This window comes from Leucopleurus acutus (genome assembly GCF_964270905.1).
Source record: "Leucopleurus acutus genome assembly, chromosome: 20".
Taxonomy (NCBI): Eukaryota; Metazoa; Chordata; class Mammalia; order Artiodactyla; family Delphinidae; genus Leucopleurus; species Leucopleurus acutus.
In genome coordinates this window covers 4,437,106-4,458,652 of record NC_139162.1, presented here as the reverse complement: position 1 = coordinate 4,458,652, position 21,547 = coordinate 4,437,106, and the positions used below count along the sequence as shown (strand labels likewise).

Genomic DNA, 21,547 nt, shown 5'->3' with positions numbered 1-21,547 from the left:
GAAACCCAGGGTCAAGTCCCCACTCTGCCTCTCTCTGCTGTGTGACCAGGGCTCACTGGCATCCCCTCTCTGATCCCCAATGTTCTGAGCTAGGTGCGGGGGTGGGAGGTTTCTCTGTCCCTGCCTCAGAGCCCCCGAGTGGTGGGGACAGACACACAAGTGGTTTTCATCCCCGTAGCTGTTGACACTCGCAGCCCTGGAGTCTGCCCACACATTTACAGCTGTGTCAACTCACTCTTTTATTGATTCTCTTAGCTACTAACGCATGTGAACATCCAAGACAGACCTTCCGCTTTCCCTTAAGTACCCATGTCTGATGCAACAGTTGCAGGCAATGAAACAACTTCTGGGCACCAGTTTGGTGCCAGGCGCCGAACTGGAAGATGAAAACCCAGCCGTGGGTCCGGTGCTGTGTCTGGCTGTCAATCCTTATCAGAATTATGGAAGGGCTCAGAACTGAACCTGGCACAGAGGCAGCGGCACTAAAAACGCCAGACAGCGGTGATGATAAGAATGTGGCTAACTATTTCAGAGCACACGGAGGCAGCGGGAAATGAGAGCCGGGAGACGATCAAGTTCACGTGAGCACGAGGGGCGGGGCTGAGCGTGTCCTGGGCGCGTGGGTTTGGAAAGGGGCCGTGGGGAAAAGCAGGTCTGACATGGAGGGAAAAGTGGCAGGCAGAACCACAAATGTGGACGTGGGAAGGAACGACAGGAAGACCCAAGGCGAAATTCTGCAAAGTCGTAGGACAAAAGACATGGGAATAAAATGTACGCTGTTCAGGCAAAATCAGTCCTGCACACGCAAGGCCACCACCCTGCTGGATTTCTGTCATCCCCCTCACCCCGTTTCTTGTTTTCTTTTTCCCCCCCAAAAATTATTTATTTATTTATTCTGCGCCGGGTCTTATTTGTGGCACGTGGGATCTTTCATTGCGGCATGTGGACTCTTAGTTGCGGCAAGCATGCGGGCTCTAGTTCCCCGATCAGGGATGGAACACGGGCCCCCTGCATCGGAAGTGCAGAGTCTGACCCACTGGACCACCAGGGAAGCCCCACCTCCTTTCTTCTTTACGTTTTAAAAACTGAGATAGTTACATACCATAAAATTCACCCCTTTCAAGTGTACAATTAATTGGTTTTTGGTACATCCACAGGTTGTGCAACCATCACCACTGTCTATTTTAGAACATTTTCATCACCTCAAAAGGCGACCCCGTGCCCATGAATAGTCACTCGTCGTCCCCCGTCGCCACGCCTGGCAACCAATAATCTGCTTTCTATCTCCACGGATTTGCTTCTTCTGGAAACTTGAAATAAATGGAATCACACAACATGTGGCCTTTCAAGTCTGACTTCTCAGCAATAATGTGTCACTCAGCGTCATGTTTTCAAGGTTCACCCATGTGATAGCATGAATTAGTACTTCGTTTGTTTTTATGACCGAGTGATATTCCACTGATGGATGGACCACTTTTTGTCTATCCGTTCATCAGCTGATGGACATTTGGGTGGTTTCCACTTTGGGGACTGTGAATAATCCTGCTGTGAACATTCATGTACAAATTTTTGTGTGTTTTCATCTCTGTCGGGTAGATACTAAGGCATGAAATAGCCAGGCTTAACCTTTCAGGAACTGCTAAACTGTTTCCCATGGGGGCTGCACCCGTTTGCCTTCCCACCAGCAGTGCATGAGGGTCCTGAGTCGCAACGTCCTCTCAACACCTTTTATCATAGTCTCCTTGTGCGTGTGAAGTGATGCTGCACTGTGGGTTGGTTTGCATTTCCCTAATGACAATGATGCTGAGCACCTTTTCATGTATTTACTGGCCGTGTGTATGTCTCCTTTGGAGAAATGTCGCTTCAAATCCCTTGCCTAGGGCTTCCCTGGTGGCAGAGTGGTTAAGAATCCACCTGCCAATGCAGGGGACATGGGTTCAAGCCCTGGTCCGGAAAGATCCCACATGCCGTGGAGCAACTAAGCCCGTGCGCCACAACTACTGGCACTGCGCTCTAGAGCCCGCAAGCCACAACTACTGAAGCCCATGCATCTCTAGCTGGTGCTCTGCAACAAGAGAAACCACCGCAATGAGAAGCTCGCGCACCACAATGAAGAGCAGCCCCCGCTCGCCACAACCAGAGAAAGCCTGCGCACAGCAACAAAGACCCAACGCAGCCAAAAATAAATAAATTTAAAAAAAATTTTTTTAAATCCCTTGCCCATTTTTTACTTGGGTTATTGGTCTTGGTATTGTTGAGTTGTAAGAGTTCTTTATATATTCTGGAAGCTAGACCATTATCGGACGTTTGGTTTGAGGGCCTCCCCTTTTGCTGGGCTCATTCCTCACCCAGATACCCGCATGCCCGGCTCCCATTCATTCAGGTCTTGCCTTAGCGTCACCTCCTCTTTAGGCCTCCCCTGACCACCCTGGCTAACAGTGGCCTCCCCACAATCCATCTCTGGCCCATTGCTTCGTTTCATTTTCTTAGCACTCATCTCGTTCTGAAAAGATCAGATTTGCTAGCTTATCTATTAGCTACCCCTGCATTCCCATTGAATGTAAGCTCTGTGATCTGGACCCCTCAACTTCCCCAGTACCAAGAGTGCCTGGCACATAGTAGGTCCGCAGTGTACGTTTGTTGGATAATGAGTAGTTACAAAGCGCCAAAGAAGAGAGTAAGTTACTTTCCCCAAATCGAACACACGGCAGTAGGTTTTGGCAAATCAAGAACAGAGCAAGTGGGACTTCCCTGGTGGCACAGTGGTTAAGAATCCTCCTGCCAATGCACGGGACGCGGGTTCGAGCCCCGGTCCGGGAAGATCCCACATGCCACGGAGCAACTAAGCCTGTGTGCCTCAACTACTAAGCCTGCGCTCTAGAGCCCGCAAGCCACAACTACTGAGCCCTCATGCCACAACTACTGAAGCCTGCGCACCTAGAGCCCATGCTCCGCAACAAGGGGAGCCGCTGCAATAAGCCCACGCACCGCAACGAAGAGTAGCCCCCGCTCGCCGCAACTAGAGAAAGCCCGCGCACAGCAACAAAGACCCAACGCAGCCAAAAAAAAAAAAAAAAAAAAGAACAGAGCAAGTCATGTAAATCAACTATACTTCAATAAAATTAAAACCAAAACAAAACAAACACAAAAAAACAGGGCAAACGGTATCCCAGCTCAGGGCTGCAAGAGTTCGCCGGAGTGAACAAAGGATCCCTCCTTGGTTGGGCAGGGAGCTCACACAGGGGCTGCACAGAGCCTGGCTCTTCTCACTCCTCCTCAGAAGCCCCAGCTTCTGACCCAGAGGGGGGCCTGCGGCCTGCCCAAGGCAGCAGCTTCCTTTATTTGCAAACCATGAACAGTGTATACTCCATTCTAGAGCCAGGGTAGAATTATAGCCAAAAAAGAGGAAGAACACTACTTCCGGGTCACATCAGATGACCTCCAAGGGCCATCCCTTCGGTCAAAAGTAGCAGAGGGCTTCCCTGGTGGCGCAGTGGTTGAGAGTCTGCCTGCCGATGCAGGGGACGCGGGTTCGTGCCCCGGTCCGGGAGGATCCCGCGTGCCGCGGAGCGGCTGGGCCCGTGAGCCATGGCCGCTGGGCCTGCGCGTCCGGAGCCTGTGCTCCGCAACGGGAGAGGCCACAACAGTGAGAGGCCCGCGTACTGGAAAAAAAAAAAAAAAAAAACGTAGCAGAGTGACAATTCTTCCCTGGGAAGAATGGAGGCGTTTGAATTACGGGGTGTTGCTCCCCAGAGACCATCACAGGTTCTTCACTTGAATAAAGGCAGAAAAAGTACCTCTGAGCTGCATGTTCTCAGAAATGTACCACCAGCCAGAGACACAGGCCTCGGGTCTGCCCTTGGCATTCAAGAAAAAAGCTTGTGGAAAATTGTTAAGAGGATAGCTCCTAAGAGTTCCTACTACAGGAGAAAAACAAATCTTTTTTCTTTTCTTTTTATTGTATCTGTATCAGACGGTGGATGTTAACCTATTGCGGCCATCATTTCATGATATGTGTAAAGCAAACCATCACGCCGCGCCCCTTAAACTCACACAGTGGCGCAGGCCAATTATTTCTCCATGAAACTGGGGGAGGGGAAGAGGAAAAAAAAGAAAAGAGCTCGTCCTTGGTCTTCCCTCCTTGTCTCAAAAGAATTTCAGCTGCAAGTGCTGCAGGGTGTCAGGAATGGTGGCCAGGAGCACAGGCACTGGGTGAGGAACACAGCTCCGCCTCTGTGCAACCCCGGGCCAGTGACTTTATGGCTCTGAGCCTCAGTTTTCCTGTCTATGAAATGGGAATGACAACAGGGCCTACAACATGGGGTCACGGTGTCGATGAAATGAAATCACGATTGGATGACTCTGGCTGGCAAAACAATGGCCCCTAAAGATGTCCACAGCCTAATCTCCAGAACCTGTGACTCTGTGACTTGACACGGCAAAGGGGACTTGGTGGGTGTGATTAAATTAAGGATCTCGGCATGGGGAAATTATCCCGGATGATCCAAGTGGGCCCAAAGTCATCACAAGGGTCCTCAAATAGGGAAGAGAGGGAGGCAGAAGAATCAGAGAGATGGCATCGTGAGAAGGACTCAACCAGCCATTGCCGGCCTTGAAGGTGGAGGAAGGGGCCACGAGCCAAGGGATGCAGGCGTCTCTAGAAGCTGGAAGAGGCCAGGAAATCAGTTCTCCTTTCAAGCCTCCAGAAGGTACACAGCCGGCCCACACCTTGATGTTAGCCCAGTGAGGTTGATTTTGGATTTCTGCCCTCCAGAACTCTAAGATGAGAAAAGTACATTGTTTTAAACCACTAAGTTTGTGGCCATCTGTTACAGCAGCCACAGGAAACTCATACAATGACTCAGCACAATTCCTGGCACAATAAAAGCCCAGTGTTCATCATTATTTTTGAAGTATTACTATTACTTATTATTGGCAAGGAAGCTTACACAAACACACGGATGATAAAAAAAGATTAAGTACGTGAGGAAAAATGAGACAGATGACCAGAAACTAAGTCCAGAATTAAACAGGATGTCAGGCAGGTTAATTTCAAATACACTGATGAAATAAAACACAAAATGCTGGGCTTCCCTGGTGGCGCAGTGGTTGAGAGTCCGCCTGCCGATGCAGGGGACACGGGTTCGTGCCCCGGTCCGGGAAGATCCCACATGCCGCGGAGCGGCTGGGCCCGTGAGCCATGGCCGCTGAGCCTGCGCGTCTGGAGCCTGTGCTCTGCAACGGGAGAGGCCACAGCGGTGAGAGGCCCGTGTACCGGAAAAAAAAAAAAAAAAAAACACAAAATGCTGAGGTTAACAGCCCTGCCTTCACATACAGGCCTCTGGGGACCTGCCCCTGCAGAGGCCACTGAGTGGAATCTGAAAAGCCGAAAGCATCAAATTAAGTCAGTGAGGAATGCAGCCACGCACGGGCTCCAGGGCAGGGAGCTGGGCCAGAGGCCAGTGCGGGTGAGGGTTTCAGAGCCTCGGCACCTGCAGGCACTCCATACGGGCCACTGGGCTGTTATATTGGCAGAGGGAACAGCGGGCCGTCCAGGGCTGAGCTCAGCTCTCAAACATCTCAGGGGACTGTGTTCATTCATCTATTCAACACCCACCTGGGGAGAATGCCAGGTGCTGATGGTACAGCAGAGAAGCAAGCAGAGCAGGCTTCTGCCCCCCAGGAGCTCAGATTCTAGCAGGAGAGTCAGACAGCAAACACATACATGAACAGTCATGTGGATAGAGCTTGGGGAGTTAGGAAGTGCTACAGCCCGTGACTTGGGTCCACACAAGGGAGTGACACACCCACTGGTGAAAAAGAGATTGGGATATCATCTCACACCAGTCAGAATGGCCATCATCAAAAAATCTACAAACAATAAATGCTGGAGAGGGTGTGGAGAAAAGGGAACCCTCTTGCACTGTTGGTGGGAATGTAAATTGATACAGCCACTATGGAGAACAGTATGGAGGTTCCTTAAAAAACTGAAAATAGAACTACCATATGACCCAGCAATCCCACTACTGGCCATATACCCTAAGAAAACCATAATTCAGAAAGAGTCATGTACCACAATGTTCATTGCAGCTCTATTTGTAATAGTCAGGACACGGAAGCAACGTAAGTGTCCATCGACTGATGAATGGATAAAGAAGATGCGGCACATATATACAATGGAATATTACTCAGCCATAAAAAGAAACGAAATTGAGTTATTTGTAGTGAGGTGGATGGACCTAGAGTCTGTCATACAGAGTGAAGTAAGTCAGAAAAAGAAAAACAAATACCATATGCTAACACATATATATGAAATCTAAAAAAAAAAAAAAAAAAATGGTCATGAAGAACCTAGGGTCAAGACTGGAATAAAGACACAGACCTACTAGAGAATGCACTTGAGGACACAGGGAAGGGGAAGGGGAAGCTGGGACAAAGTGAAAGAGTGGTATGGACATATATACACTACCAAATGTAAAACAGAGAGCTAGTGGGAAGAAGCCGCATAGCACAGGGAGATCAGCTCAGCGCTTTGTGACCACCTAGAGGGGTGGGATAGGAAGCGTGGGAGGGAGGGAGACGAAAGAGGGAAGAGACATGGGGATATATGTATAACTGATTCACTTTGTTATAAAGCAGAAACTAACACACCCTTGTAAAGCAATTATACTCCAATAAAGATGTTTAAAAAAATAAATAAATAAATAAAAAGAGAGATTGGAACCAGGTAACCATGAGGGGTGGAGATGCTCCACTGAGGATACCACCGCCACAGAGACAAAGTCTCCCTTTCCAGGATCTCGCCATGGAATTGAAGAAACAGATGCACATGTAACCACCACAGAATGTGATGAGCATCACAAAGGCAATGAGGGCATCTGAGTGGAGGGGATATTTACACTGGGCCTTGACGGATGTATAGAAGTCCTCCAGGAAAGCAAAACGGTTGAGGACAGGGCCGGAAGAGGGAAGACTGTGCACAAGTCCCAAGGAAAGGGGAGGCAGGGCAGCACAGTACAGGGGAAAGGCTGGGAGCCTCGGACACAGATCTGGGTTCAAAGTCCAAATTTTCTACCTACTGTGCCATCTCCAGCAAGCAAGTGACTTTTTAAAAAAATTTTTGTGTATGGGGTGAAACAGTCTTTAAGTTCCATGGTGCTTTACAATTTTCAAAAGTTTCACGCACATGATTTCCTATAATCCCATAATAACCCTTTTTCCCCCCTACCCCTAACTTGCCCCTCCCCCGTCCCCTCTCCCCACTGGTAACCACTAGTTTGTTCTCTATATCTGTGAGTCCACCAAGCAAGTGACTTTTGACTCCAAGGAAACCATCAGATTCCTTATCAGTAAAACGGGGCTGACTCCTACTCTGGTCCATCGTACATATTACATACACACCCGTCGTGGATAAGAAAAATTATAATAGATGAGCTGATACATGCAAAGCGCCACACCGTGCGGGGCATTTGGCCTCCATGGGGTCAGAATCATGTGTTGGGAGTGTGCAAATGTGTGGGGTGAGCTGGCGAGCATCCCATCCTAAAGGACATTCCATGTCATCTCTAAGCATTTGGACCTTACGGGCAAAAACTACAAAAGGTGGTTAAAGGGAGAGAGAAGTCCGCCTCCCATCCCCACCCCCGCCTGGACTGCAAGCTCGCCAGGGTCAGGAAAGGGTCAACTCAGCACTCAGCAAAGGGCTTCCCTAGAGCAGGCACTCAATAAATATCCCGGAGAAGGAAAAGCCAGCGCCAAGGGTGGACCCCAGGAAACACCCACACTTATGGGGCACGAAAGGGAAGGAGAACAAGCAGAAGGAAGTGAGAGCAAGAGATGAGAAACAGAAAAGGAGAACTAGGCAAGCTTTGCAGTGCAGACGCAGAAGCATGGGAAAATTATCTTTTCAGTGAGTAGTGGTCGCTGACGAAGGCTGGAAGGAGGGAAAGTGGAATAAAGACAAAGAAACGGGGTTTCCCTGGTGGTGGTGCAGTGGTTAAGAATCCGCCTGCCAACGCAGGGCACACGGGTTCGAGCCCTGGTCCACGAAGACCCCACATGCCGCGGAGCAACTATGCCCGTGCGCCACAGCTACTGAGCCCACGTGCCACAACTACTGAAGCCCACACACCTAGAGCCCGTGCTCCGCAACAAGAGAAGCCACTGCAATGAGAAGCCCGTGCACCGCAACGAAGAGTTAGCCCCCGCTCGCCACAACTAGAGAAAGCCCACGTGCAGCAACGAAGACCCAAAGCAGCCAAAAATAAATAAATAAAATAAATAAATTTATTTTAAAAAAGACAAAGAAACGGCCACGACATTTGCCACCAGAAGGTGACAGAGGACCTGTGCACAGGGTGCCAAGCTCTGGTTATGGGGGGGATGCCAGGATGTAACGAGGTGAAAAAACGATGGGAGATGAGGACGTAGATATAACATCTATATGATCCACAAGCAATACTTTCAAAAAGTTTGCATTAACGTCTAAAGATTTTCAAGGAGCAGAAACTCAATTCATTTCAACTAATTGAACACTTTTGCTGAACCATAGACACCCTACTTACCAGGAAAAGGGACATCTAGCAAACTTCTCCATGGGAGATGGGCCCACAAACTCCAAAGGAAGCACAAATATCACCCAGAAGAGCTGTCACAAAGCCCACGCATCTCATGACACAAAGAAGACACAATGCAGCTCAGGACCTCCCAGCAACGGATGTGTGGGCCAAGAAGGCAGTGGGAGAGTGAATTTTGCAGAAAACTGTGAGGTAATGTCTCAGTAGCCCTTCAAGTGCCACTTAAGACTCAGCACCCAACATTGTTTCTGGAGCAACAGAGGCGATGTTTCAATCAATGTTTGTTGAATACTGAGGAACAGACTATCTAGCACTTTACAATGTCCAAAGCACTGTCACAGATTTACAGCTTCCTTTTGACCTCATATTGCCTTAGACTCACTAGACAATTTCTCTTCATCCCTTCTCACACCAATTTCTAAATTTGAGCGAAGCTACGGGGAAAAGATCCACATGTAGAAGAGCAAAATACATAGACCGCCACTTGTACGTGTGTTGTACAGCTGCTCAGGCCATGGACAGCAAGTGTATTTGTCTCTTTCCCGTTCCATCCCTCTTGCAGTAACAGCAAAGATTCTCTCCTTGACTAAACTGTAACCAGGCTCTTCTGAGCTCTTTTTCAACTAGGTCTCAACTTCTGGACTTCTGTGTTCATCCCTGCCTTATCCGACTTTAGCAAGGGTCCTGCCAAGTCAGTTGAGCCAGAATCCCCCATCCTCCATATCCGATCACCCTCGATATCTAAATTGGGTTCCTCATCCCCACCCTCCCCCAGTGATGTCTGATCACTGGCCTGCCTTCGGCAAGTATCCCGTTAGGTCAGTTCAGCAAGAATCCCCCCTCACCCCTGACCCTTCCTCTTGGTAACTTTCTATCCACGGATCCCCACCTTGCTCCTTCACTATAAATTCCCACTTTTCCTTGTTGTATTCAGAGTTGGACCTGATCTCTCTCCCCTGTAGTGGTCCCTACACCTACCCCAACAGTCCCCTGAACAAAGTCTGCCTTACTGCTCTTTAACAAGAGTTAGAATGAATGTTTTTTTTCTTTAACAATAAAGACACCCCCGTTTCCTTAGGAACCATCCCACTGCCACACTCAGTCCCTGGTGGGGCTGATCCCATCCCAGAGCGGCATTACCTATACCTCAGCTAATGCATTTTGCCACTCTTCTTGGGAGCACAGCAGACTAGAGAAGGGGGCTGTGAGAGAGAAGGAGAATGCATGGTCAAGAAGGGCCTCTTTCTTAAATATCTATGCCAAGGGGTCAGGCAGCCTCTCCTAACATACCTCCCATGATGGGGGTCTTACTACCACCAGTGACAGCCCATTCTAACTTGAGGCCTGTTCTTCCTCAGGCAAACCCAAAATCTGTCCCTGAAATTTCTACTGTTTGGTGCTCTACCACATGGGGTTGGGGTGAGGGTAGGAACACTGAAGAAGTCCACACCTTCCACAAGACAGCTCCTCAAACATCTGAAGACAACACTCCTGTCCCCTTCCGGTGTCTCTCCAAGTGAAATATGCCCCATTACCTCAGTCAGTTCTCACATGAGAGGTTTTGAATTCCTTGCCCAACCTGGATTCTCCTCTCTTAGCCTGTCCCAGCCATCTACTCTGGGTGCTATGACCAGGACTCTTTTAGAGGGAAATGAGAAAGAAACCTCTCATGCTGCCTTAAGGAAAAAAAAAAAAAAATTAATTGGCTCATGAAAGCAAACAGCCAGGAGAGAGCTTCAGGCATGGCTGGATCCAGGAGTTTAAGCCATGTCATCTGTTCTCCATCCTCCATCTTTGGCTCTGTACCTGAGTTTTCAGGTTCCCTCTCCAAATGGTTGATGGGTGCTGCAAGCCCCAAGCCTTCAATGTGCTTACAGGTCTTAATCCCAGAGAAAGATAAAGGGACCCAAAGTCTAAGGGATGGAGCTGATTGGTTTGACTTGAGTCACCTGGGCCCAACCCTGAACCAATCAGTTAACAGACTTGTTAACAGTTTAATGGCTTACTCTGATTGGCCAGATCCGGGTCATGTGCCCTCTCAGTGGGGAGAGGCAGAGTCAACCTCACTGGAACTACACTGGCTGAGCAGGATTATTATAAAATAACAGGGAGAAGTTCCTCCAAAGGATGGCATGCTGGACAGACAAAAACATGCAACCCCACATCTCTCTGGGAGTGATGTTGGAGCTGAACACTCCAGACTCACCAGAGCATCATGGGAATATCATCTGCACCCAGACAGACCACCTTCCAAAGTGCTACATTAACAGTAACCACATTTATTGAGCAGCCACTCTATACCAGGCATTGCCCTACAAGCTTGATGCGTATCATGTCAATTTACCCTCACAACAACCCTGCACACCATGTGCAATTACTATCCCCATGTTACAGAAGAGGAAACAGAGAATCTGGGAGACTTGACCAAGGTCACACAGCGCAGCAAGGCTACAACTGAAGGCGAGACACCTTGGCTCCAACATCGATGCTCGTAACTGTAACTGATCGGCTCTAAAATCTGCGCCAACAGAAAACTGGATTCCTTCCCAGGCGGCTGGATTCTTTCTAAAATAGAACTGCTTGCAACAGAGTATTTTGGGGTCCATCAATAATAGATGTATTAAACAATGTTACATTTATATGAGAGAACATTCTGGAGCTGCTTTATAAATTTATTTATTTATTTTTGGCTGTGTTGGGTCTTTGCTGCTGTGCGCGGGCTTTCTCTAGTTGTGGCAAGCACGGACTACTCTTTCTTGCGGTGCACGGGCTTCTCATTGCGGTGGCTTCTCTTGTTGTGGAGCATGGGCTCTAGGCACACGGGCTTCAGTAGTTGTGGCACGTGGGCTCAGTAGTTGTGGCTCGCGAGCTCTAGAATGCAGGCTCAGTAGTTGTGCACGGGCTTAGTTGCTCTGCGGCATGGGGGATCTTCCTGGACGAGGGCTTGAACCCGTGTCCCTTGCATTGGCAGGCGGATTCTTAACCACTGCGCCACCAGGGAAGCCCAAAACTCCATTGCTTTTTTTTTTTTTTTTTTTTGCGGTATGTAGGCCTCTCACCGCTGTGGCCCCTCCCGTTGCGGAGCACAGGCTCCGGACACGCAGGCCCAGCGGCCATGGCTCAGGGGCCCAGCCGCTCTGCGGCACGTGGGATCCTCCCGGACCGGGGTACGAACCCGTGTACCCTGCATCGGCAGGCGGACTCCCAACCACTGCGCCGCCAGGGAAGCCCCTGGAGCTACTTTAAAGGCTGGGCGATGACAATAGAACATCAGCTCCATGAGGACAGGGGCTTTCTCTGCGTCTATATTTATCCTCAGTGCCTAGATCAGTACCCAACAGAGTAGCCGCTCGTATACACTGGAGGAAGGAAAGAGGGAACGAACGAACGAATGAACAAATTTCTGAGCGTTCAACTATATCTGAACTATATCTGGTTTTTATTCTCTTCTTTCTGCTTAGTCTTGCTTTCCGAGTATCCTGCAAAGGACGTGTATTACTTGTAAGGTACAGAAAGAAGACATGATTTCATAGACAACTCGAGCCGTTGCCCCAACACACACACATGATCTGTAAGCCCTTATGCTGAGATCAGAGAGATCACGTGACCAGTCAATCTGCGAAACAGCTCCTTTCTCCTTTGCCAGCTGAGCCCTGGCTCCTCCCCACTGCCCGGGGCTCTGTTGGGGCAACCAAAGACCCTCCAGCACAGCTCGGTACCCATTCCCTCCCCAGCATCTCTTCCCCTCCCATCTCTCTGGTGCTCTCAGACCACATACGTTACTTCCACAACAACTAAATCCACCAATGAGGTGACAATCGCAGTGATTACCATTTAGGGAGCACTTACTGCATCTTTGGCACCATGGACCTGCTTCCTTAATCCTGCCACTGAGCACATTATAGCAAACGAAAGAGCAGATGAACTCACCTGCTCCAGATCCCACAACTGGCAAGTATTTGAACCCAGGCCTGTTTGAAGCAGCCCAGCCCTTTAAGCACTGTGCTAACCACCTGTTACCATGTACTGAGCACCTACTGCATGCAGGCCCAGGCTAAAGGTCTCATGCACGCCCACATGGGGCCTACTGCGCGCCAGCCTGGGGTTGAGCGCCTCTCACGGGCAAACCCAGAGTTGAGTGCCTACTGTGTGCTGAGCTGGGGCATGCACTGATAGCTTCAGAGCAGAAAGCACCCTGTCATCCTAAGTACGAGGAGAATAAAAATAATACCATAAGAAGTAACAGTAACACCAGGGAGGTGCTGGGCTCTCCTTTTAGACATACTATTTCAGTTAACCCTCTCAGTCACCATCAGAGGCAGGCACCATCAGGACCCGCATTTTACCGAGCAGAAAACTGTGGCACAGAGAAAGGGATGTCCTTGCCCAAGGCCACACAGCAAGGGGCAGAGTTGGGATGTGAATCTAGAGCTTTTCTGATTCCCAAGGGTTCTGGCTGTTGAAATACAGAAGGGATTGCACTAGACTGGTTTGCTGGCTCAATCCCAGATGGACAGATACAGGGGAGAGGAATTCTGCCCGGAGGGAACCTCCAAAATCACTGGCCTGCAGGCTGGGAGTATTACACAGGGTCAGGCCACAGGTGCAGAAAGAAGGGTGTGGGGAGCTATTGGGCAGGAGAGGTGGGTGGGGACCAACGGACTGGAATGGCAAGCAGGCAGCCTGTAAATGCAATGGGCAGATGGGAGCTATAGATGGCTAATGAGCAGAGGAGAAACTTGATTAGAGCTCTTCTTTAGGAAGAGTTACTCCCAGTGGGGGGTTGGGGTGGGGTAGAATGGTTGTAGGACAAGAAAGAACAAGGGCTGAGGGACTGTTGCAGTAAGCGCGGGCCATGGACCTGTTTGGGGTTTGCCCCTCTTCTGGAAGCAATATGCCCTCCCGTCCACTTTTCCCTTAGGAAACCACCCTCCCCCACCCTTTCTCCTGGTTTGGGTGGGCCTGCCCCTCCCCCTCTCCAGGGGTGGGCACCGATCCAGCTCTAGCCAGCCAGAATGGCGGGGATTGGTTCACAGTGGGCACATGAACCCAGCCAGGCCAAACAGTGTCTGTCAGTCTGGAAACTTCCATTGAAATCGGTGGCAAAGAGTCTGTCTCTCCCCATCAGGATGGCTTTGCCCGCAGCCCGGAAGCTGGGACGGTTAGCGGGCATCTGTATCACCGCTCAGGGAGAACCTGCCCTCCTGCCCCCAAGAAGGGCAATAAAGGAGGAAGACAGAGCTAGGAGCAGCAGGAGGGGAGGTTGAGTTTGGGCAGCCTTACCTGCAGCTGCTACTTGGCCTGGACTTGCCAACCGTGGAAGCTACACTGATTTTTTTTTTTTTTTTTTTTGCTTAAGCTAACTGCACTGGGCATCTCTCACTGCCCCTGACAGATCTCCCACCATTCCACACGGACTGAAGTTTGGGGCAAGAAGCAAGTGCAGACGCGGTGATGGAGCACTTAGTGCAGCAGGAAGGGGGCCAGGTGAGTCCAGCGCCAGACGAGCCAGTGCGGGGCGCGGAGGACTCCAAATCCTGCCGGCAGAAAGAAACAGGAGGACGAGGGCCCAGCGACTTTCCAGATCCACGACCTTCAGGAAGCACCTCCTGCAGACAAGGACAGGCCAGCCTGGGGGCTGAGGAGAGGTGACAGGGAGAGGCTGCACGGGCACATTCCATTCTGGAAAACCTGGGGGAAGGACAGGAGAAGGAAGACAGTAGCCAGAGAGCACAGGAGAGGTGAAGGAGGGTGTTGCAGACAGACGATGCCCAAGGAGGGGCTGTCAGGGAGGAGAGAGAGCCTGGGGACCCTCCACCCCATCATCCCCACAGTGCAGACGGAGGGGAGACCAGGTGCTGTTTTCAGGCTCCCAGGTCCGCTGTGACCTTGTGAGAGGTTTGGAAATAGGAAGGCTGGACCAGAGCGGGAGCCTGTCTGCAGAGCACGGGAGCCTCAGGCCTGTCAGGACACCTGGCTGGGGATGAGGGCCACCAAGAAGCCTCCCGGCATCACTCGAATAGGCAAGTGTGTCTTTTGTGACCTGCAAACAACCCCACAAGCCCTGACCAGAACCTGCTGTGTCACTGAAGAATCCTCATGGCTTAGAAATGAGAGCCTAAACCACTTCCTCAGCAAGAAGGGGCCAAGAGCACAGACCTCGGAGCCAGCCTGCCCGGGTTCAAGTCCCAGCTCTGCCACGACCTTGCTGTGTGATCTCTGGCAAGTCACTTAACCTCTCTGGGTCTTGGTTTCCTCATCTATGGAAGTAACAGAGACAAGGCACGTCCAGCGTAGTGACTTGCATATAGAAAGTTACTACTCAGCGTTCTGAATCCTTGGTCACTGGGTTATGAGGACACGGCAGTGGGATGGAACCAGCTTTTCTAACACAAACAAGAGCAGACACGGCAACCATAACGCGCCTATACATTTGTCCAACAGATGGCTGGGGAAGGAAGGCGGACTTCCAGCCAAAGCAGACGGAGCCTTCAGATCCCACAGCCCATTCATAAGATCAACAAGCAGCAGGGAGAGCATTTTTAGTTCTCCCACCAGGCCCTCCCCACTCCCATTCCTGTCATTGGGGGAAGGGTCTGACTAGCAAACCACAAAGCTCCAGGGAGGGAGGAAGTGTTCTCTGACCACAGCCTCACCCCATGGCCAGGAGCATCTGTCCGGAACCTACTCACAGGATGCCCTTTCTTCCCGGGGTCACCTTCTCCTACTCCATGGAGAGAACAATAGCTTCAGAGGCAGGGGGCGGGGGGCAGGGGAAGACCCCATTCTGATGGGGGGTGGGGTGATGGATGGCCGGCAGGAGGAAACTGCTACCTTACTGTCAAGGGAGGAAAGAAGCCGGCCTACGACAAAGCCTCAGAGACAGCAAGGCAGAAAATACTGCTGAAACTCCCAGTTATATGCCAGATGGGGTGAAGGCCAGGAGTCTGCACTTACTCCACTTGTAAAAGCAGTCATCGTGGTGGCAGAAGGATAGAGGTGGTTCAGAGACTGGGCTCCTCCGCCAGGATTGGAACCCAGCCCCCACCCCCACCCCGCTCTCCACAAGAGGCCCCGTGCACCTCATTAGATGTGAGTTGTGAAAGTACTTCACACATCCGATATTTTAAACAATCCTTTCCAAAAGCAGTGAGTGAACGTCTAGAGGCAGCACTTAGGAAGACGTTCTAGTTGAGAGAAGATTTAAAAAATAAACAAAGCTCAGCACCACCCAGCCCATAGCAGACACTTTATAAACATTCTTTTAATTAGAGTAAATGCAAAATACCATTTGAATAAAGGAAAGGGGCCGTCGCATGATCCTGGGCACGATGAGAACTTTTTATTTATTTCACAAATGACCATGTCGTTTGCACAGGCACTGACTCACCAATTCTCACAACAGCCCTCTAAGATTACAGGAGAGGAAACCAAGGCCCCGAGAGTTAAAGTAACTTGCCCCAAACCACACAGCTAGAGGGTGGCCACGCGGGGATTCCAACCCACCTTGCTGACTGAGTCCCCACCCTAACCTCCAGGCTGCACTGCCTGTGTCTGAATCTCTGTGTTTCCAAGCTAGAGACCAGAGCCTGGAAAAGAGCCCATTCTCCAATCTCAGCTTTAAAAGGCCCTGTTACCAGCGATGCTGGGCCTTTTGCTTCTATGGGGTGGGGATGGGGGGTTGTGGTTCTACCTGCGTGCGTTCTCTCCTCCTAATGGTTCAACACACCGCAGGGAAGGGCAGAAAGTTTACAAACCCTAAGGATCCTGCTTGAAAGATTTCTTACATATGTAGAAACCTGTTTAACCGCCTCACAGATCAAAATACATTTTCAACCCCACCCGACCCCACACCACCTTCCGGGTGCCCCTCCCGCCCCCCACCAGTGCCTATCTACCCGCAAATATGCCCATTCTTCTGACTTTTCACACCACAGATTGGCTTTGCCTTTTCTATCATTTCATATACATGGGATCCTACGGTGGGTACACTTTCATATCTGGTTCTATAGTCTACAAATAAAAACATTTCACCAGCACACGGACAATGCTTGTGGGAGAAGGGGGTGGGTGAGGCTGAGCGTTTCCAGCTCCTGCAATAAACGCTACGACTGTTTTTACTGCGGCTCACTGACCGGTGGAAGGGGAAAGCGGGGAGGGCTGGAGCCAGGAGTTTGGAACAGCGGCAGCTGACGGTGGAAAACTAGCGACCCGCAGGAGGCAAAGGAGCTGCCGTGCCTGAAAAGGTTACCTTGGGAGAGAGGAAGCCAGGCGGTCGCCTCCGATCGCTCTGGATGCCCAGAGGGGAGAAGCCTTTGTGAGGCTTTAGAACGCTCAAATCTGGTTCCTACAGTGCCAGAGGCGCCCAGGGTGGCCACAGGCTCCGCCTAGTTTGGCCTCTGCCGCCCCTCCCCGGCGCTGACAATATCCCAGAAGACGGGGAACTCCCCCAGATGGCGCGTCTCCCTACCTGTGCACTGTTGGATGAAGTCCTGATATTCCGCTCCCTGCTCGCCGGGGACGATGGTGGAGCCGTCATATTTAAAAGTCACCCTTTGGATTGGGAGAAGAGAAAAACACACACACACACATCAGCGTTGGTAGCTGCACAGTGCCGAGCTTCCAGCAGGACAATCTAAAAGATGCTCTGGCTAGGGAGAAGCCAGCGCTGGCTTTCCACGCCGTCCTGGGTTAAGGCTGCGGGAAGACAGCACGGGATGACCCTTCATCCGTCCGGTCTGGAAGACGGCTCAGTGCACCAGGCCCCTTGCGAGCTCGGGAGCGGGGCTTGGAGAGCAAAGGAAAGTTCCTCACCAGATGACGGCCGAGCCGTCGTCGCGCACCAGGTTGTACGCCGTCCGGCAAGCCTCTTTGTCGATCTTGGTGGCCATCGCCGCGATGCCGCAACGTGGATACTGTGCTCGCAGCGACAGATAAGCGCACTCCGGGACGGCTGCAGGGACCAGAGCAGAGCGGGGCGGGGACGCTCCAAGGGCGGGCGGGCGGGCAGCGGCGGCGACAGCGGCCGGGGAAAGCGAGCTCTGAGCTCCGAGCGCTGCTCTGGCTCCGAGGGCGCCGTGAGCGCGCGCCAGACCTAGGCCGCGCCGCCCCGCCCCCCTCCAGCCATTGGCCTCCCAGGACGCATCCCGCCCCGCATCCTCTCGCTATTGGTCGTAGGGCGTCGAGGGCGGGACGTCTTTACGTGACAGCGACCAATCCCAGCCCGAGTGAGTTGCGCAACTCTGCGGTGGGGGCTGGAGGAGGGGACTTCTTCCCCCCCGCCTCCTCCTTCCTCCTCCTCCTCTTCTCCCTACCCCCTCTTCTCCTCTATCCCCCAGCCCTTTCCTCCTTCTCCCACTCCCCCAGCTCCTCCCCCCATTTCCTCCTCCCCAAGCCCTGTTTCTCCTTTCCCTCTCTCTTCTCTTGTCCTTCTCCGTCCTCACTCCTTGAGCCTGTCTCCTCATTTTCTCCCTCGCCTCCCCTCCTCCTCCTTGCTCCTCCCACTTCCGTAACCCCCCTCCCTCCTACCTATACTCACCTCCCCTCTATCCCCTCCCTCTATCCCCCTCCCCCCTTGCCCCCCCACCAGGCTGCTGGGCTCCACAGGGGATCTCCAAGTGGGTGACTTAATGCATCAAACCCAAGGAGACTGCCCCTGCCCCAGTGTATGGCTCCCTGGTTTCTAGGTAGGGAGGAATTGGAAAGAATTAAGCATTTTTAAATAGGAGGGAATAGAAAGTGGACTGCTTCCAAAATGCTGGTGGGATCACTGTTTACTTTGTGTTCCGGTTATTTGCATTCACAGCTTATCTCCCCCTTTGGGTTCCTCCGAGGGCAGGAGCTGACTCATTGTGTCTTCTTTCTGCCCTCACTGACTCACTCATTCATTCCCTCCTGCAATCATTCCACAAAGATGAGTTACAGGGTCAAGGCAAGTAAAAAGCCCAGACCCCAGAGACCTGGCTCTTGCATTGCATCCAGCCCTGCCTCTTTTTAACTGTGGGCCCTTGGACAAGCCTGAAAAACTCTCTGATTACTTTCCTCCAATGGAATAATAATAGTACTGACACCATAGGTTTGCTTTATGATTAACGGAACCGATACTTATAAACAGATATATTAGACCTTCAACAAAAGGTCATCGTTGTTGGTTATTAACTAAAATAAATCTTAAATAGAAACCCCACAGGTCAGAACAATGTCCGATTAGTAATAAAATTCTCAATGGCAAACAAACAAAAATCAACCGATCAAGCATCGAACAGGTAAATGGGGGGAGGGGGTGGATGGGACCACATTTACAGGAAAGTGGGAGCTGATGTTGCTATAAATACAAAGACAAAAACAAAGAAATTCCAGTTTGATGCAGCTCCTACCTTACTTCTTGATAAAGGTAATGGGACAATCGGCCATTAGAAAGAAGAACAAAGATGGATCCATTCCTCACACCACAGATCAGGGTAAATGCCAAAAGGATCAAAGATTTGCCTGTAAATTAAGGAAACCACAAAGTGCCAGAAGAAAACGTGGGAAGCTTCCTTTATAAGACTGGAATGAGAAAGGTCTTTCTAACGATGACTCAAAACACAGAAGCGGGGCTTCCCTGGTGGCGCAGTGGTTGAGAGTCCGCCTGCCGATGCAGGGGACACGGGTTCGTGCCCTGGTTCGGGAAGATCCCACATGCCGCGGAGCGGCTGGGCCCGTGGTACGGAAAAAACAAAACAAAACAAAAAACCACAGATGCCATAACAAAAGATGGATACATTCAAATATGAAAAAAGTCTTCTTCAATGGGAAAAAACAAAACAAAACAAAAGGCAAGGCAGTAGAAAGTATTTGCAACTCAAATCACAAAGAATTTGTCTTGCTGACGTGTAGAGAAACCAACCTAAAAAAGAGAAAAGAGGGAATTGCCTGGCGGTCCAGTGGTTAGGACTCTCTGTTTCCACTGCGTGGGGCCCAGGGTTCAATCCCTGGTCAGGGAACTAAGATCCTGCAAGGCATGTGGCACGGCCAAAAAAAAAAAGAGAGAAAAGGAAAGTGGGCACAGGATATGACCAGACAGATCAGAAGGCTCTTAAACACATGAGAAGATGTTCAATCTCAAGCCCTAATAAGAAACATGCAAATTCAAGCGAAACTGTGATATCTTAAAAAAAAACGAACTAGCAGGTTAGCAAAAAGCAAAGTTTGACAAGCATGTTTTGTTAGTGAGGCTGTGAACACCCAGGCCCTCTCATACAAGCCAGTGAGAGGGCAAGTTGGTAGAGCCATCCATGGAAGCCATTTGTCAGTATCTAGCAAATTTAGAAGTCTATGTGCTCGCGACCAGTTTCCTTTGGATGTCAACAGCACATAGGGCTCCCTGTGTGCCCTGGTCCCATGCTCGGGGATTCTGATGTAGTTGATCTGAGGTATGGCTTGGGGGTGGGATTTTTAAAAGCCCCCTTCGTCATTCTCATGTGCAGCTGGAGCCAATGGCCACTGCTATAGACATACTCAAGTGTGTGCAAAATATATTCAAGGTTATTCACTGAGCTTTATTTGTGGCAGCAGAAGCCCCCCCATTGAATAGATGATGATGAAGGTGTGCCGTGGAGAAGTCTGCAGCTGGAAAGACAGACAGAGTAGGGGGGCCTTCTCTCTGTGTACTGCTATGCATAGTTCTACAATCTACTTCATGATCGAACAAAACAAGGTATAGAACAGTATGCTCAAAACACCCTTTTGTGTTGCTACCTTTGGGTAAAGTGGGGGGAGGGTTTACAGAGATATTTGTACCTGTTTACATGTGCATAAACACCTCTGGAAGAGCATACACGAGAAAAACAACAATTGTACCTGAGATGGAGGTGAGGTAGGAAGCCAGACACGAGGGGAAAAGGGGAGGGAAGGAGACTTCATCATATACCATTTTCTTCTCTTCTCTTCTCTTCTATTTTTAAACACATGAATACATTACCGATTAAGAATATTAAATAACAACAACAAGGTGACTTCCATCCTGGATTTGATTCTATGGTTCAGGGATCCTGGCGGGGGGGGGATGCCTTAACTGCGTCTCTCCTATTCCTAGTTGCTATTGCCCTCTACTGGACTGAAAGTGTACAGGGTTGGTTTTGAGGCGAACCCTAATTTTGAGCACCCTGAGGTCCACGTGCCCAGCTAAGGCACAAAAATACGCTGTACACCAGAAATAAATGCGGTGTGTGAATATTTCTTTAAATCAGGATGCGTACAATAAAAAAAGCAATCTAATTCAACTCACGTTTCTTTAGAAGAGAAATCAAATCAAAATATTGGGCACTTATTATATGCTAGCTACTATGTCAAGAACGGGGGGAGTGTATACATTCATTCATTCATTCACTCATTCATTCATTCATTCATTCCTGACAGTGGACCTATTATGTGTCCAAGGGGGGGTCACAAACCCACTTGCCTGTAGGGGGAAGGCACATAACATAAATGAGCCAAGCATACAGCCCGTAAAAAATTTCTTCTGCAGGTCATCGTCTTCTGGGTGTCAGTTTCTTCTTCTGAACTGCCATCTAAAGGGGGCCACTGGTTCTCAGACCCACCCCAGTTGCCAGGTAAGAATCCTAGCATGACCATACCAAGCCTTCCAATTGTCTAAGAAAAGCAAAAAAATCAGAATCTTTTTGTGAATTCTCTCGATTCTTAAACTTGGATAATAACAATGTCACATGTAAGAGCTGCCTGGATGCAAATTTGAACTAGACAAATACACTCCCTGCCCTTATGGGGAGTACGGTCTAGGAGGGCTAGGGGATTACAGTTCAAATAGGCCTACACAGTGGAGAGAAAGCAATGACTCCATGATGGGAAGGCCCAAACTTAGTGGAATTCACGCATCAGGCATGTTTTCATCAGGGCTTGGCCTCTATCTTTCTTCATGTTTCTACTTTGCCCTCCTTTTTTTCCTTTTAATAAATCTATTTATTTATTTT

At 50.2% G+C, this 21,547-nt stretch overlaps 1 protein-coding gene across 1 annotated transcript in view; it reads right to left on the bottom strand.

The window, feature by feature from the left end:
- Window positions 1-17,596, bottom strand: part of COTL1 (coactosin like F-actin binding protein 1) — a 43,136-nt gene extending 25,540 nt beyond the window's left edge. The window contains exons 1-2 of the mRNA XM_082862823.1: window positions 17,391-17,596; window positions 17,047-17,129 (exon numbers count right to left, since the gene is read on the bottom strand). Of these exons, the coding sequence (XP_082718949.1) occupies window positions 17,047-17,129; window positions 17,391-17,467 (160 nt within the window). The 5' untranslated portion in view covers window positions 17,468-17,596. The remainder of the gene's footprint in view (window positions 1-17,046; window positions 17,130-17,390) is intronic.
- Window positions 17,597-21,547: the final 3,951 nt, after the last annotated feature.